Consider the following 18,439-nt stretch of genomic DNA (forward strand, 5'->3'; position numbering starts at 1 on the left):
TACTACATAATTCCATGTGTTATTTCATAGTTTTGAAGTCTTCACTATTATTCTACAATGTTGAAAATAGAAAAAATTAAGAAAAACCCTTGAATGAGTAGGTGTGTCCAATCTTTTGACTGGTACTGTATATTGAAGATATCTCGTCCCCATCCCCTTGCATGGAAGGCAAGCCACCGAGGCCAGGCAGTGATGGTGAGCATCATGACATGAGCATCCTTTCCCCGAATATCAGTGCGCACTAATTTTGCTCAGCTGCAGATAAAATTGCCTCTCGAGACACACCACCACCCAGCCGGATGCGCCCAAAAGAGCTACAAAGGATGTGTACTGGTAACAGCAGCAGGGGAACAGCGGAGAAGGATGGTACAGTAGCTGGCGTGAACAAGACAGTGGCACCCGAGCCGAGCTAAGCGTATTTCGACTGCACAGTGTCTGAGCGCCGGGAAATTACACCCCCTAATTTGTATTTTCGACTGGAACAACGACGTTCACTTCTAACGCTATTTGGATACATTGTTGCACCCTTCATCCTTGGTGAGTGTCTCACGTGTAGCTACATCTTTCGCAAGTGCTGTATGAGCAGTAACAGTGCCAGAGGGCTGCTTTGAATAGTTGAACTGCTCTGGCTTGCTCGGTAGTGTCTATTTCAATTCGATATTGTTATATAAATATTCATACACATAGCTCATATAAACAAAGACATTCCGTCGTAAGAACACATACACCCAGCCATAAGACTGACCCCCTCTTCCTTATATAAACACACATCTCATCTCCCTCTAACTGGCCGGTCCCAAGAGCAAAGAACTTTTGCTGTGCACCAATGGGGCCCGCTCTGGCTAGAGCAAGGCCCGCCTCCAACCCTCCGACCAGTCAAGAAGACCGAAACGACAAGACTCCACCTACTTTATTCTATGTATAAAAATGTATGTAACCATTGTATAGGCCTCTTTTTTCACCTGGCTCCTTGCCGAGTTATGTGAACTAGGTCCGTGCACGTAAAACTGCGGGACAAGATATCTCTGACTCATTAAAACTGTCTTTTGTTACAACTGAAATCCACTCTGTCCAACGTCCGTGATTTGGTCTCAACTCTCCAGTTTTTGAACACTAACAATATCCTGTTGTATTAGGCTACACATTCGAACCATGTTATCCCCTCAACAACCGTGAGGTTAGTAGGCTAATGACGTTAGCTTCTATAATAATGTAGCAGACCACAGTCTAGAAAAAAAAGTTGGTTGCGTCAATATCAAAGGCCTCATAAAACCCTTTTTCTCCACTACCTCTCTCGCCGTGGGTAGTCGCTGTCCTTGGTGGTGAAACAGCGTTTTATAATATAGGGGATTGGGAGAAAGTAAAGGAAATCAGCTTGTTGACTTTATTGGATGTAGTGTTTTAGTGCGACCACTGATTACCAATATGTTAGGGTTACTCATGATTAAGTAATTGATTGATTAATTAGTTATTTAGAGCCTTCTATGGTGTCAGTATATTCAGTGACTTTCTCAGCATGGTATACAAAAGCCCAGATAATGGGTTCAATCCTGAGTTCAAATGCAGTGCTTTGTCCTGAGTTCAAATACAGTGACCCTTGATCTTTAACCTTATATTAGAATGACACTTTATCCTAACCACTACCCTTAACAATGAGCTGAAACAACATAAATATGATAATTGATAACAGTAAGCGCACAGCAGGGTGACAGCAGTAACAGGTGACCACCAGTAGAGTCCACCATGGGAAGTATGGGCAGAGAGCGGTGCTGTGTCATCCTTGTCAAGGTGGCATGTGGCATTACACTGAGTCACACACCATCCACTCAACAGGAGGCAGGAGGATACCGACGGTCATTCTCTGTGGGTAGGAGAATCCATGTTGCTTTTGTTAGTATCAAAGTTGTCATTGGTAGATACAGTAGGTGATGTGATTATTAGTATTATTATTATCTGGGACAATGTGTAATGTTTCTGATTTCTTCTGTGTTCCAGGTTTAGATCAGTCTGTCCGGTGCATCATGCAGACAGGAGCTCACCTGCTTCTCTGTTTCATCCTGCACTATGTGGAAGGTTAGGGGCCATCTTTAAAATGACATTCTTGTGACTGTACCTAATGTTAAATTAATATTTTTGCGGTGTGTTCTATGTTGTATTGTAGGATTCATAAAGTTAACAAACAACAGTCATGTTTGGACGGCAGGCAGGCTCAGGGTCAGGCAGAGTGATCAGGCAGGCAAGGGTCAAAGCCAGGAGGGTGAGAAAAAGAGACTGGGAAAAGCAGGCGCTGAGGCAAACCACTGGTTGACTTGATAAACCAGATGAACAGAGAACACAGGTATAAATACACAGGGGATAATGAGGAAGATGGGCGACACACGGAGGGGGGTGGAGACAATCACAAAGACAGGTGAAACAGATCAGGGTGTGACACCCATGGTGTTAAAAAGACAATGGTTTCACTGAGAGATGCTTTTCCCGGGTTAAAATGAACAATTAGTAACAGGATAATGAACCCAAATGTGCCCTTTAAGAACCTCCAAAAAGCTTATTGATTCATTCTAAGAGTGGCAGTATATTTGGGTGATGTTTACCAGGATCTGCTTGTGCACTCAATATCCCCTTATGAGATCAGCAGAAGAAGCAGAATTACGTTTGCTGTTATTGAGTCCATTTGTTCATTATCGTACACTCGCCACTGTGTTGTGTTCAGTGACACAAAGAAAGCAGCTGTTTCCTTTTCCCTCAGTTATCAGATGATATTGTTGAGAGCTAAGATGTGAGTATACCTAGGCTCACAGTATCAGTGAAGTGATCACTGAATAATTAATGCTAGTTTTCCTCCGTTTAATGGTTCCATCTGGTTTATGCCTTAGTGGAGCATGTTGGAAGGCGACTCTTCCCACTGTGAAACAAGCTGATTGTATTGCTGACTTTTACTACCTAAATGTAAGCAAAGTATAAGCAAAAGCTGTTTGACCATATATCTCTGTGCTCGGTACCATAGCTGCAGAGGCGTCACAGTGCTGGCAGGATGCGACCTACTCAGAGGCTGTGGTCTCCCCGGCCCTGAGGAGCAGCAATATCTTGCGGGTGCCGGACGTGTCATCTTTGGCGCAGTGTGCCGGGGCGTGTTGTGATCTGCCTGGTTGTAACCTGGCCTGGCTGTTTGAGCGTCGCTGCTACATCCTCAGCTGCCAGCAGAGGGAGAACTGTCAGCCCATACAGAGACCTGGAGCTGATTCCTATATGGCCTTCGTGCAGAGAGGATCCCCCCAGACTCTGCTGCTCCAGTCTCTGGTCAGGGGGGAGCCCTACCCCAGTCGCTGGAGGCCCCGCCACTCTGGGGACGTGGAGGCACTGAATGACCTAGCCCTGTTAGATGGGCCCCAGATGGATTTTGATGACCCAGGTGGGATGGGTTTGGAATACCCTGAGAGTGAACTTGGCCCTGAGGATAATGGTGGGGATCTTCTAGATTGGCCTGCAGCATTGGAAGGGAGGGATGGTTTCAACCTATCGGAAAGTGAAGGCAGGCTAGTGGGGCTGGGATTTGCAACAGAAGGGGCTGAAAGCAGCCTGCCCAGTCCTTCCACTGGGGCGACTATCAACCAGGGGGCACCCCCCAGTGACCCCACGTCTGGCACAAGAAAACACGTTTCAGATGAAACAATGGGCAGGAATCATAACGCAACAAGAAATTATGGCATGGAAAGGGTTTCAGGCCGTATGAGGACCACATGTTTGCCAGGACACCGTGGAAATGATACTGGGTTACATAGATCCAATACAGTGATTAGATTTAGCTCACAATTAGTGGACAAACTGGCCATGAAAAAGCAGTCTGTCTAAATTAAGGCAGATAGTTGGAAATATCTCCTGTAAAACATCTGGGACATTTTAAATAGGGTTACTTCCCTGAGGTATGATAAACGGTCACCCAGCTGACAGTCTGCATATATGTGTGTGTGTGTGTTATTACAGTGACATTTTGCTGACTCAATTGCTCTGTAGTCACATTCACTCAGTGCGCCTGACCTTCACATATCCTTTGAGAATAGGACATACTGTAATCCACATAGATTCTCTTACTAATGTAGGCTTGTCAGCCATTCCCGGGAGGGGGATTTGGAGGGTGATTTGGAGAGAGGGTTAATTTGGGAATTTGCAATACAGATTCTTTATTAACAAGTATTGTTTTACTAATACAAACAGTAATGTATTTGCTGTTGTTTTCTTTGTAGGATAGTGAACTACAGAACACATCCTTGGCCAGCTCAGGGCCAACATTCACGCCCAAACCACAGAATGACAGTGTTCACTCCTCCCAACCGAGCCAAATAAGGACTTCCCATCCTACTAAAGCCCCATCTCATCTGTCCAGTACTGTACCCCTGACCACATCCACACAGACAGGTACTGCAATATGTTTCTGTTCATTGGATTTTTTTGAACCTTAATTGGTGATTGTAGGTAGTCTTTCATATTCTTTGTTCCCCCTGTTACATAACCTGTTTCTATCTCATATTTTCTTGTTTTATTCTCAATCGCTTGTCTCTGTATAATCTGACAATCCTGTAGAGCAAACATTGCCCAGGGACACAGTGGAACTGGTAGCCCCCGTCGGCCCAGAGCCCCAAACCGGTACAGTCACAAACACAATGGTTTTTAAAAGCATGAGCTGAAGTTTATTTCCTGGATTAATTAGAAAGGGCACACAGCAGTCACACATGGCTGACAGTCCTAATGGATGGAATATTTCTTACCTTACAGCGGCGAGAAGGAACCAGACCCCCAAAGCCGTCACCCTCCCAGTAACCCAGGTCGTGTCACTTTCAACCATCATCAACGGCAGCCGTATGTATGAAATAGTTGGCTTTGGATGGTGACTACCCTTACCATAATGTTACTCTTTACTTTTCGAGTAGGCCTACTAAAGATAAATATATATCAGATGAATGATCAGTCACAGCTCTGATGTACCATAAAACAGACTGATATGAATACAAATACTACACACTGTGTGTGGTTAATGTAAAAGTGTATTTTCAAACTAATAGATGCTGCAAACCTAAACTTAAAAGCAAATGTTGTTAGTGCTTGTGTGTGTATGGTGATTGGCTATGTGGCTGGGTGCAAATGCATATGAGTAAATATTAATGACTCTAGACTTCTTCTGGCTGGGAGGGATATTGAAGAAGTGTTTGGATTTGGAGTTCTCCTCGTTCCATCTGGCTGGCTGCTCTCTTCTGTACTTTGTCGATAGACACCTTATCTGACGTACTTGCAGAGCCCCCTTCCATCTGGCTGGCTGTTGACTTCAGTCTGCTGCTGCCGAGGGCGGGTTTCACCTCGTCTCAGCTTGAGGATCACTTTAGGCCTCTGCAGCTTGCTCCATTTCTTTTCCAGGTCCTTTCTTTTTATTTATGTATTTTTTTTCTTCCAATCTTTTCATTTCTTTCTTTGTTATGTTGTTCCGCTGCTTCTCTGTCAGTGGGAAGGAAATGTGGCCAGGCACCTGACAGGCACTGCCTTCCACATGCTGCACAGCACTCTGGGACAGGACTGGACACTGTGAGGCCCGCTGGGATAGCTTAGGACATGACACAGCCATCTGAGATGAGCCTAGACAACCAACCTTCCTCAGGATCATCCTGATTTCATTGGGGTTGATGGGGTCAACAAGCAGGATGGACTAATATAGGACTTTAGCCTTTTGGGGCATTAACGGGTGGTGCAGGTCACCAGTAGCACTGTGAGCGGCTTTTCCCTTTGAGCCAAGAGAGGGAGCTGTGACCAGGCTTTTCCCCTTGGAGACCAGCGATTTGACATGTAGGACCCAGTGATTCTCCTCTGACTTAGATATATGAAATGTGGGGAAAATGCTGATTTCAGTTTACAAGCTGAATGTAAACTATTTCTTATAGCTACAATACATACTGTATGCTTGACATAGAAAGACTGTGAGGACTTATGGGTTATACCTAATGAACATTAGAACATGTTTTAACAGAATTGCTTTCAGGCCAAGCCAGCCTACTTTAACATAATCTTTGAGTAGCACTTTAAAATAAACAATGTCAAATACTGAAAAAAATCCCAGAGCCGACTAGGTGAAAAATCTGTCGATGTGCCCTTGCGCAAGGCACTTAACCCTAGTTGTTCCTGTATTTCGCTCTGGATAAGAGTATCTGCTAAATTACTAAAATGTAAATGTAAGACCATATTCATTCAATCGAGAAATGGTTTTTGCATCAGTGTGTTCTTTCTTTTCCAAGTTTGTAACAACCTCAATAAATAATTTGTTTTAGCTGTTGGGTTCATGTATTATCTTAATATGTATCATCATGACAGTCCCCCAAAAATGAGAAATGGAAAGGAGAAATGTTCCCCTGTGGATGTTGAGATGCTGCTGGACATGGTGTTGATGAATCAGTAGAGGGCAGTCTTCCTCTTGTCACCAGAGCAGTAGTATCAGACAGATGAAGGAACATTACAGATCAAGGTTTTAGTCTAATATCAAAATACTGGACTAAGAGCAATTAGGGCATGCACGCTCAAATGCTCCAACATTTATTGATGTGAAACAAAAACAATGTTTCAATCGAGGATGAAGATCTGTTTTGGGTCGAAACATTGTCTTACTGCTGTATTTAAATAACGTTAGCCCGTATTTAAATCTGTTGATTAATTTGAGTCCGCAGGTCCTATCCAATTATTTGACTGTGAATTCTATCAAGCACCCACCTAATGAGATATCATGTGCGTCCGTTTACAGAATAGATTTGGCCTATATTATGACTTTCTTGTGTTTGATGGTCCCTCACAGAGAGTACTGGTGATGGAGTGATCATCAGCCATCACTGGGAGCAGGTTGGAGATCCATCCATAGAGCTTGGAGCTTTCTCGGACACACAGATTCTCAACCTATCCAACCTTGCCCCTGGGGAGTACACGTTCAGGTATGGATAGGACCTCTGTGGCCTAAACTTAGGGTCCAAATCAATTTCATCCCAGTCAATTCAAGCCTGAAATTCAAATAGTGAAATAAATAAATAAATAAAATAGTTTGGGTATGCTGCTCTACCATGGAACAAAGGTCAGACTGCACTGATAGTTACAGTGCACGGTCTCTATTAATCATAGTTGGTGTTTAACTAACAATAATACAGGACCAAAGGTTTTCTGCCTTTAGATAGTTATATCTTCCCTATAAAAAACCTTAGCTGACATTCTTTTTAAATGAAGCCTCATGGAAACGTGACATAGATACTGTGTAAGCCATTACCATCAATGTTTCCCCACCACCACAATACAAGCTACAAGAGTAGCTGGATTCATCTGGATTTTTTTCCAGGTTGACCATTACAGATTCTGACGGGTTGTCAGACTCCACCATGGCTACAGTGAAAGTCATTCAGTCAGTGGAGAATGACCAAATGCCCTACCCCAGCCATGTCACTCTCACCTCCAGCCCCGGTCTTGCTGCTACCCTGGCCCACAGGCAGGATGACCCTACTGCAGCTACCCCCTCTGCCAGAGCCTCTGTCACTCAGAAGACAGGTAAATGACATAAGGACAGTATTAAGATTATAACAGAGTATCAGATATGTTCTACAGCATTGGATTGTCCTCAGGCAGCTAACTTCAGGCATTCCTTTACCTTAGTCCACCTAGTAGTAAACCCAAGGTAAAGCCAAGGGTATCAAAACATGAATAGGACATGTTTCAACAAATTACCTGTTTTGCTCTGTCCCATAGAGAACAAAAGCACCCCCATAGCTGAGGTCAAGGTGTCAAACAGAGCCCCTGTGGCTATAGTGGGTCCTAACAGGCAGCTGACCCTCCCAGTGACCAGCGTCACCTTGGACGGAAGCAGCAGCACTGATGACCACGCCGTCACCAGCTACCACTGGGACACCATCAGGTACCAACACTGTTCATATAGGTCAAAGGTTGAGTCCATAAAAGTCTATAAAGATATGAAGAACAAGCTGAAGAGCCTTCTTACAATGTCATTTTCTGTGTTGTTTTGTAGAGGTCCTCCAGGGTCAAGGACACAGGGTGTGGACAAGCCCATAGCTATAGTAACGAGCCTCAGAGCGGGCCGCTATACATTTAGTCTGACTGTGAGTGACCAGGAAGGGCTGAAAGACAGTGCCTTGCTCACAGTCAGGGTTCAAGAGGGTAAGAAAACACAGGTTGGCATTTATTGGGATGACTCATGTACTGGAGGCAGCTCTGCAGAGTGGTCCCTAGCTGGCACAGACACAAAGTACTAAAATGTGATTTTAAACCTAACCTTAACCACACTGCTAACCCTAATGCCTAACCCTAACAATAATTCATGACAATAAACGTCAACCTGCTAAGAAAACACACAATGCTTCAAACACAGCAAAACTGTTCAAAACAAGATGAGACATCATCACCCAGGCTGGTTGAACATGATGGTATTCATCTACAGCCTGTTGTCCATCCTCCCTCAGCTAGAAGCCTTCCACCTGTAGCACATGCCAGCGGCAGCCACACCCTCACCCTGCCCAACAACTCCCTGGTGCTCAGAGGCTCAATGACGGATGGTGACCCAGCCACGGTGCACTTCCTCTGGGTCCGGGACAGTCAGAGCCCTGCTGCTGGGGTGAGTGAGAGGAGTCTTGATACTTAGGTATACGGTAAATATAGTTTGAACTTGTAATATGCTGTTAGCTAAACTGATAGGAAGTAGGAATTACTTTAAGGTAGGAACTACTCTGTCCTGCCGTTTCCCCAGGACGTGCTGTATGGTTCAGAGCAGCAGGCCTCCCTGTACCTGGCCAACTTGGTGGAGGGGACCTATCTATTCCAGCTGCGTGTCACAGACACCCAGGGACGCAGCAGCACCGCCACAGCCACCATGGAAGTGCGGCCAGGTAGATGTGTGTGTGTTCTCAGACTGTGTTTCCCCACGGACCATGACGAGCATTAGGAGGAAGAGCTGAACAGCACGTACAGCATATGTGTGTTCTGTCAGAGTGGGAATGTTCTCAGACAGTGTGTGTCCACAGACCCTGGTGGTCGTGAGGAGGTGGAGGTGGAGATGTTGGTAGCGCTGGCCCAGGTGAGTGTGTCACAGAAGGACACCGTGCTCAGACAGTTGGCCGCACTGCTCCACGTCCTGGACAATGGCATCCACCTAAGGGGCCTATGGGGACACTCAGATATCAGGTATTGCCCAATGCAGAAAATGCATACAAAGCACCCATGTTTTTTTTCACAGTGTGTGTGTGTGTGTAGCACAGTGCTGAGGTTCTCAGTCCTGAGGGGCCAGTCCCTGGTCCTAAACTGGCCATTCTGCTGCGAAGTCAGCTGCTGAGGGAGAAGACTGAATACCTGCTCTTCAGAGTCCTTCGAGTGGATACAGTCAGTGAGTACCACAACACAGAACTCCACATCTTACCTTATCATACCATATTATATCAAAGCCTGTTACAATGTTATAACAACATTATAGACTATATCTGATTATATTACATGAGAGATTAAATTCGACTAGATCTCATCACTTGGTGACTAAGAAAGCTGTCTGTCTTTGTCCTCTGCCATGGTGTATGCTGATACGGTTTGTGTATTGGTGTTCATCCCACACCCCACACAGTGTGCTTGCTCCGCTGCTCGGGACGTGTGACCCAATCACCAAGGAGTGTGTCTGTGACCCCTTTTGGACAGAGAACCTCATTCGCCGGTTCTTTGGCGATGGAGAGAGCAACTGTGGTGAGCTATGTTCATTCATCGGTCCTGAGAGGACGAAATACTTGTTTGCCCCGTCTGCTGTGAGATACTACATTCACAGTGCCAGTCCTTTCTCTATTCTGTTTGGCAGAGTGGCAGGTTCTCTACTTCATCCTGTCCTTCATGGTCATTGTCTTCATCGTGACAGTCACCTGGACGTGTGTCTACTGCTGCAAAAGGTGACCTTTCCTTTCTTGCTCAGACACACAGCAATGTCCGATATAGATTTTATGATTAACTGTTTGTTAAAGGCCCAGTGCAGTAAAACATGTCATTTACTGTGTTTTATATATATATATATATTCACAGTGCCAGTCCTTTCTCTATTCTGTTTGGCAGAGTGGTGGGTTCTCTACTTCATCCTGTCCTTCTTCATGGTCATTGTCTTCATCGCGATAGTCACCTGGACGTGTGTGTGTGTGTGTGTGTGTGTGTGTGTGTGTGTGTGTGTGTGTGTGTGTGTGTGTGTGTGTGTGTGTGTGTGTGTGTGTGTGTGTGTGTGTGTGTGTGTGTGTGTGTGTCTATATATATATATATATATATATATATATATATATATATATATATATATATATATATATATATATATATATATATATATATATATATATATACAAGTTTGGACACAACTACTCATTCAAGGGTTTTCTTTATTTTTTACTATTTCCTACATTGTAGAATAATAGTGAAGACATAAAAACTATGAAAAAACACATATGGAATCATGTAGTAACCAAAAAAAGTGTTAAACAAATCAAAATATATTTTCAATTTGAGATTCTTCAAAGTAGCCATTCTTTGTCTTGACTACAGCTTTGCACACTCTCGGCATTCTCTCAACCAGCTTCACCTGGATTGCTTTTCCAACAGTCTTGAAGGAGTTCCCACATATGCTGAGCACTTGTTGACTGCTTTTACTTCATTCTGCGGTCCAACTCATCCCAAACCATCTCAATTTGGTTGAGGTCGGGTGATTGTGGAGGCCAGGTCATCTAATACAGCACTCCATCACTCTCCTTCTTGGTCAAATTGCCCTTACACAAATGAAAGTCCCACTAAGTGCAAACCAGATGGAATGGAGTATCGCTGCAGAATGCTGTGGTAGCCATGCTGGTTAGGTGTGCCTTGAATTAGAAATAAATCACAGACGGTGTCCCCAGCAAAGCACCCCCACACCATCACACCTCCTCTTCCATGCTTCACGGTTGGAACCACACATGGGGAGATCATCCGTTCACCTGCTCTGCGCCTCACAAAGACACAGCAGTTGGAACCAAAAATCTCAAATTTGGACTCATCAGACACAAGGACAGATTTCCACCGATCTAATGTCCATTGCTTGTTTTTTACATTTTTTTATTTGTTTAACCTTTATTTAACCAGGTAGGCCAGTTGAGCACAAGTTCTCATTAACAACTGCGACCTGGACAAGATAAAGCAAAGCAGTGCGACAAAAACAACACAGAGTTACACAAACAAACGTACAATCTTTAACACAATAGAACAATCTATGTACAGTGTGTGCAAATGTAGAAGATTAGGGAGGTAAGGCAATAAATAGGCCATAGAGGCAAAATAATTACTTAGCATTAGCATTACTTAGCATTATTTAGCATTAACACTGGAGTGATAGATGTGCAGATGATGATGTGCAAGTAGAGATACTGGGGTGCAAAATAGCAAGAAGATAAATAACAATATGGGGATGAGGTAGTTGGGTGTGCTATTTACAGATTGGGTGTGTACAGGTACAATGATCGGTAAGCTGCTCTGACAGCTGATGCTTAAAGTTAGAGAGGGAGCAGCATGAGTGAAGGAGGCTTTGTTGCGAAATAGGAAGCCGATTCTAGATTTAATTTTGGATTGGAGATGCTTAATGTAAGTCCGGAAGGAGAGTTTACAGTCTAACCAGACACCTAATATGTGTAGTTGTCCACATATTCTAAGTCAAAACCATCCTGAGTAGTGATTCCAGTCGGGCGGGCGGGTGCGGGCAGCAATCGGTTGAAGAGCATGCATTTAGTTTTACTAGCATTTAAATGCAGTTGGAGGCCACGGCAGGAGTGTTGTATGGCATTGAAGCTCATTTAGAGGTTTGTGTCCAAAGAAGGGCGAGATGTATACAGAATGATGTATACAGAGAATCACCAGCAGCAAGAGCGACATCATTCATATATACAGAGAAAAGAGTCGGCCCGAGAATTGAACCCTGTGATACCCCCATAGAGACTGCCAGAGGTCCGAACAACAGGCCCACCTATTTGACACACTGCACTCTATCTGAGAAGTAGTTGGTGAACCAGGCGATGCAGTCATTTGAGAAACTAAGGCTATTGAGTCTGCCGATAAGAATGTGGTGATTGACAGAGTCGAAAGCATTTCAGAGAGGGTCCAGATTGTCTAGCCCAGCTAGGGGGGGGAGTCTCGGGCAAGTTGCTGCAGGGGGTGCAGAGCTGTTGGCCGGGGTAGGGGTAGCCGGGTGGAAAGCATGGCCAGACGTATAAAGATGCTTATTGAAATGATCAATTATCGTAGATGTATCAGTGGTGACAGTGTTTCCTAGCCTCAGTGCAGTGTGCAGCTGGGAGGAGGTGCTCTTATTCTCCATGGACTTTACAGTGTCCCAAAACTTTTTGTAATTTGTGCTACAGGATGCAAATTTCTGTTTGAAAAAGCTAGCCTTTGCTTTCCTAACTGACTGTGTATATTGGTTCCTGACTTCCCTGAAAAGTTGCATATCGCAGGGGCTATTCGATGCTAATGCAGAACGCCACAGGTTGCTTTTCTGCTGGTCAAGGGCAGTCAAGTCTGGGGTGAACCAAGGGCTATATCTGTTCTTAGTTCTAGATTTTTTGAATGGGGCATGCTTATTTAAGATGGTGAGGAAAGCACTTTTAAAGAGCAACCAGGCATCCTCTACTGACGGGAGGAGGTCAATATCCTTCCAGGATACCCGATTCGAAAGGCCTGCTCGCTGAAATGTTTTAGTGAGCGTTTGACAGTGATGAGGGGGGGGTCGTTTGACCATGGACCCATTACGGACGCAGGCAATGAGGCAGTGATCGCTGAGATCCTGATTGAAGATGGCAGAGTTGTATTTAGAGGGCAAGTTGGTCAGGATGATATCTAAGAGGGGGCCCATGGTTACGGATTTAGGGTTGTACCTGGTAGGTTCCTTGATAATTTGCGTGAGATTGAGATAGCTTAGATTGTAGGATGGCCGGGGTGTTAAGCATATCCCAGTTTAGGTCACCTAACAGTACGAACTCTGAAGATAGATGGGGGCAATCAATTCACATATGGTGTCCAGAGCACAGCTGGGGGCTGAGGGGAGTCTATAACAAGCGGCAACGGTGAGAGACTTGTTTCTGGAATGGTGGATTTTTAAAAGTAGAAGCTCGAATTGTTTGGGCACAGACCTGGATAGTTTGACAGAGCTCTGCAGGCTATCTCTGCAGTAGATTACAACTCCGCCCCCTTTGGCAGTTTGATCTTGTCGGAAAATGTTGTAGTTGGGGATGGAAATGTCAGGATTTTTGGTGGCCTTCCTGAGCCAGGATTCAGACACGGCTAGGACATCAGGGTTGGCGGAGTGTGCTAAAGCAGTGAATAAAACAAACTTAGGGAGGAGGCTTCTGATGTTAACATGCTTGAAACCAAGGCTTTTACGGTTACAGATGTCAACAAATGAGAGCACCAGGGGAATGGGAGTGGTGCTTGGGGCTGCAGGACCTGGGTTAACCTTTACATCACCAGAGGAACAGAGGAGGGGTAGGATAAAGGTACGGCTAAAGGCTATAAGAACTGGTCATCCAGTGCATTCAGAACACAGAGTGGAAGGAGCAGATGGAGGTAAGTACAGTGGAGGTAAGCCTCGGCATTGAGTGACAATGAGAGAGGTTTTGTCTCTGCACCAGTTAAGCCAGGTGAGATAACTGCATGTGTGGGGGGTGGGACGAAAGGGCTATCTAAGGCATATTCGGTAGGGCTGGGGGCTCTACAGTGAAATAAGACAATAATCACTAACCAAAACAGCAATAGACAAAGTATATTGACATTAGGGAGAGGCATGTGTAGCCGAGTGATCATAGGGCCCAATGCGTAGCAATAGGTGAGTCAGGGAGACGATTCAGTAGTCGCTATTACTCTAGGCGAGCTGGAGACACGGCGATTCATACAGCAGATGGGCCTTCGGCAATGTCGCAATGGAAGAGCTCGTTGAAACCACCTCGGACAATTACATCGGCAGACCAGTCGTGATGGATTGGCGGATCTCCGTGTCAGCAGTAAAGGGTCCAGGCCAATTGGCATAGGAGGTATTGTAGCTCAAGAATTAGCTGGTGGATCTCTTCGGCAAGCCGGGAGATGGGCCTAGCTCGAGGCTAGCTCAAGGCTAACTGGTGCTTGCTTTGGGACAGAGACGTTAGCCAGGAGTAGCCACTCGGATTGCAGCTAGCTTGCTGCGATGATCCGGTGTAAAGGTTCAGAGCTTGCGGTAGGAATCCGGAGATCTGGTGGAGAAAAAGCAGTCTGATATGCTCTGGGTTGATATCGCACTGTGCAGACTGGCAGGTATTGAGCGAGCTGAGGCTGGCTGTTGTCCGAGTTAACGGTGAAGCAGTGGCTAACAGTGGCAGTGGCTAACTGACTACTAGCTAGTAGCTAGTTAGATGGCTAACTTCTGATGAGGGTTCCGGTTCTAAAGTATAAAAATAGCAGATCCGTACCACATTGGGTGAGGCGGGTTGCAGGACAGTATATTCAGTCCGTAGATTGAAAGTGAGATTAAAATATATGCTAAGTATATACAAGAGAAAACGAGGAAAATTATATATAAAACAATATTTACAAGGGACAAGACAAAACACACACCCGACTGCTACACCATCTTGGAAAATCAAGGTGTGTCTAATACCATGTTTCTTGGCCCAAGCAAGTCTCTCTTTCTTATTGGTGTCCTTTAGTAGTGGTTTCTTTGCAGCAGTTCGATTCATGCAGTCTCCTCTGAACAGCTGATGTTGAGAGGTGTCTGTTACTTGAACTCTGTGAAGCATTTATTTGGGCTGCAATTTCTGAGGCTGGTAACTCTAATGAACTTATTCTCTGCAGCAGAGGTAACTCTGGGTCTTCCTTTCCTGTGGTGTTCCTCATGAGAGCTAGTTTCATCAAACCGCTTGATGGTTTTTGTGACTGCATTTGAAGGAACTTTAAAAGTTCTTGAAATTTTCCAGATTGACCTAATGTCTTAAAGTAATAATGAACTCTTTGCTTATTTGAGCTGTTCTTGCCATAATATGGACGTGGTCTTTTACCAAATATGGCTGTCTTCTGTATACCACCCCTACCTTGTCACAACTGATTGGCTCAAACGCATTAAGAAGGAAAGAAATTCCACAAACTAACTTTGAACAAGGCACACCTGTTAATTGAAATGCATTCCAGGTGAAGCTGGTTCAGAGAATGCCAAGAGTGTGCAAAGCTGTCATCAAGGCAAAGGGTGGCTACTTTGAAGAATCTCAAATATATTTTGATTTATATTGATATTGAATATTGAGATTTTTGTTCCAACTGCTGTGTCTTTGTGAGGCGCAGAGTAGGTGAACGGATGATCTCCGCATGTGTGGTTCCCACCGTGAAGAATAGAGGAGGTGTGATGGTGTTTGGGTGCTTTGCTGGGGACACTGTCTGTGATTTATTTCTAAATCAAGGCACACTTAACCAGCATGGCTACCACAGAATTCTGCAGCGATACGCCATTCCATCTGGTTTGCACTTAGTGGGACTATCATTTGTTTTTCAACAGGACAATGACCCAAAACACCTCCGGGCTGTGTAAGGGCTATTTGACCAAGAAGGAGAGTGATGGAGTGCTGCATCAGATGACCTGGCCTCTACAATCACCTGACCTCAACCAAATTGAGATGGTTTGGGATGAGTTGGACCGCAGAATGAAGTAAAAGCAGCCAACAAGTGCTCAGCATATGTGGGAACTCCTTCAAGACTGTTGGAAAAGCAATCCAGGTGAAGCTGGTTGAGAGAATGCCGAGAGTGTGCAAAGCTGTAATCAAGGCAAAGAGTGGCTACTTTGAAGAATCTCAAATTGAAAATATATTTTGATTTGTTTAACACTTTTTTGGTTACTACATGATTCCATATGTGTTTTTTCATAGTTTTTATGTCTTCACTATTATTCTACAATGTAGAAAATAGTAAAAAATAAAAAAAAATCCTGGAATGAGTAGGCGTGTCCAAACTTTTTACTGGTACTGTATATATACAGTATATACACACTGAGGTTGGAATAATACTGTGAAATTGTGAAAATGATGATGATGCCATTTTAGTGTAAGAGCTGTATGAAAAGACCACATTTTGGTTGGATGGGGTTTCGGCCTGCCTGGTGACATCACCTGATGGTAAATTAGTTAATAGACCAATAAGAAAGAGAGCTCCAAACCTCTCTGCCAATAACAGCGAGTTTTCAGTTTTCTCCTCCCCAGTTAGAAAATCTTGCTTGAAAAATGGCTATTAGCTAAGAAACTATTTTTGTATCTTTTAGACTATTTGAATTGAAAACAATCACAGTCAGGTACTTGTTACCCGGAAATGATTTGATATTGATATTTCTTTTAAAGGCTGCATTGGAACTTTAATAGAAATGTGTTTTGTTTAGGAGAAGGCGCACTAAGGTCAGGAAGAAAACCAAGTACACTATACTGGACAACATGGACGAACAGGAGAAAATGGAGCTGAGGCCCAAATACAGTAAGTGTCTTATATTTCATTCAACACATTTCAAACATTTCCTGTTTTTGGTGACCCTGCCATGATCTACCTGGTCTGTCCCCTTCTCAGACATCAAACACAGGAGCACGGAGCACAACTCCAGCCTCATGATGTCCGAGTCAGAGCTGGACAGTGACCAGGACACTGTCTTCAGTCGAGATCGACCGGTCCGGAGCAGAAACCGGACCAATGCTCAGGCTGCCCGCAACGGGAACACCTACGGATGAGCAGGAACGCACAGAACTGGGGTGGTTATTGTACAACATGAGTGAAACCCACTCTTGGGATTATGGCCGGGGTGCACAGCTCGAGTGCCATAGTGTCTGCTTGTTTTTGGTCTCGTTTTCTATTCAAATACTGGTTTCGACCAGATGTGTACTTTCTATGACATTCATTGGACAACTCAGCACCAGGGAGATGTGAAAATCCAAGGGCTGTAGGATAGTAGAGTTGGGCATCCCTGGATTCTGGGAAATAACAGTGGCATTAAGTTTACATGCATACAGACTGTAATTTGACACTAAGGATGAAGGTGCTCTTTGTGAGGAGGTTCTGTGGCCTCACATACTTCTACAGATAACCAGATTGGTGAATGTACATACAACTATCCATTATGCATACTAGTCTACCGACTACTACTGACCTTTAACTTTGCCTTGTTATCCAATGTTTTTTTACTGTCATTATTTTGTAGGAAATGGAGACAAGCCCAACCCTGGTTGTGAGCATCTGACGCCTCTCCTGTAAATGTTTTGACAAATTGGATTTGTCAAAATGGCTAGATGGAAAAGTCTAAATTCTTATGTTTAGTACCCAAAGTCCATCTTGTGATGCTACTCGTGAATCATTTAATCAGAATCAAACTCAATTTATCTGTGATCTCTGAGTGTCTTGGACTTTGACACAATACATCACAGCATTATATTGTATTTGAACTACTGTTTTGAGTTAGCACACTTGTCCTCCAAACTAGTTGTAGTTTTGGTATCTATCTCATTTTAAAGCTTCTTTATAAGCATAATGGGTCTCATAAATGGGCCCGAAGAAACAGAACCAGGCATTTCATGGGACAAGCCATAAAGGTGCCAAAATGCTCTATAAGCCTGTGGCTAACAGAGAGCCTATTATATCCAAGTACTTGGTAATGCATCCATTCTTCCTTCCCTTGGCACGATCTATTATCTAACTTGAACATGGTGGGTAACATGCTTTCAATCATTTATTCCTTTGTGTAATGATGGATTTTTCCTCCCTCTCATTCACTGTCAGAGAATGTCTGATTACATGAGTATAGTGCTAAATAATTAGGACACACAGTTTAAGGATTAAGAAGAGGACAGATGGAATTGATAATTAACATTACTATGCAGGACAGGTAGCCATTGATGGAATGGATCAAATACTTGACATTAAAGCAACATAAGCATGTCCAATGGTTGCTTTATATTTTTCTTCCCGTAAGGGACTGGGGAGATATTTCCCCAATATGGACAGAAACGCTAACAGCCATGTTATATTCATGGCTTTTTCCCATTACACCACCCAATTTTTGGTATTTGCTCTGTTTACTTAACTAATTACAGCTACCAATGTCTTTACAGAAAATTAAATGCATCAAATCAATGAACAGTGTTCTGAATTCTGTGTCATTTTCTTTCCTGTCCAAAATTAGTAAGATGTAAGGCAGTTTCTACCAACCCTGGTCCTCCAGAACCCTCGACAGCACAAATTGCTATTCCAACGCTGGACAAGCATACCTGATTCAACTAATCATCAAGCCCTCAATGTGTTGAATGAGGGTTGTCCAGGGCTACAACAAGTGTGTACTGTTGGGGTTACTGGAGGACCAGGGTTGGGAAACACTGATCTAACGTAAACCAAT

General features: G+C 44.1%; 1 protein-coding gene across 1 annotated transcript; it reads left to right on the forward strand.

The window, feature by feature from the left end:
• Positions 1 to 109: 109 nt before the first annotated feature.
• On the forward strand, positions 110 to 18,189 carry LOC110534660 (dyslexia-associated protein KIAA0319-like). The gene is given in 19 exon segments (XM_090196155.1): positions 110 to 537; positions 1,996 to 2,073; positions 4,245 to 4,416; positions 4,582 to 4,644; positions 4,774 to 4,857; positions 6,830 to 6,962; positions 7,358 to 7,563; positions 7,762 to 7,927; positions 8,039 to 8,187; positions 8,490 to 8,641; positions 8,774 to 8,912; positions 9,048 to 9,207; positions 9,277 to 9,293; positions 9,296 to 9,406; positions 9,638 to 9,658; positions 9,661 to 9,753; positions 9,863 to 9,950; positions 16,445 to 16,536; positions 16,627 to 18,189. Coding segments are annotated over 18 exon segments (2,013 nt in total). The 5' UTR covers positions 110 to 537; positions 1,996 to 2,064; the 3' UTR covers positions 16,785 to 18,189.
• Positions 18,190 to 18,439: the final 250 nt, after the last annotated feature.

Source organism: Oncorhynchus mykiss, chromosome 2 (assembly GCF_057628025.1).
Source record: "Oncorhynchus mykiss isolate SJ-2025 chromosome 2, ASM5762802v1, whole genome shotgun sequence".
NCBI classification, from domain to species: Eukaryota; Metazoa; Chordata; class Actinopteri; order Salmoniformes; family Salmonidae; genus Oncorhynchus; species Oncorhynchus mykiss.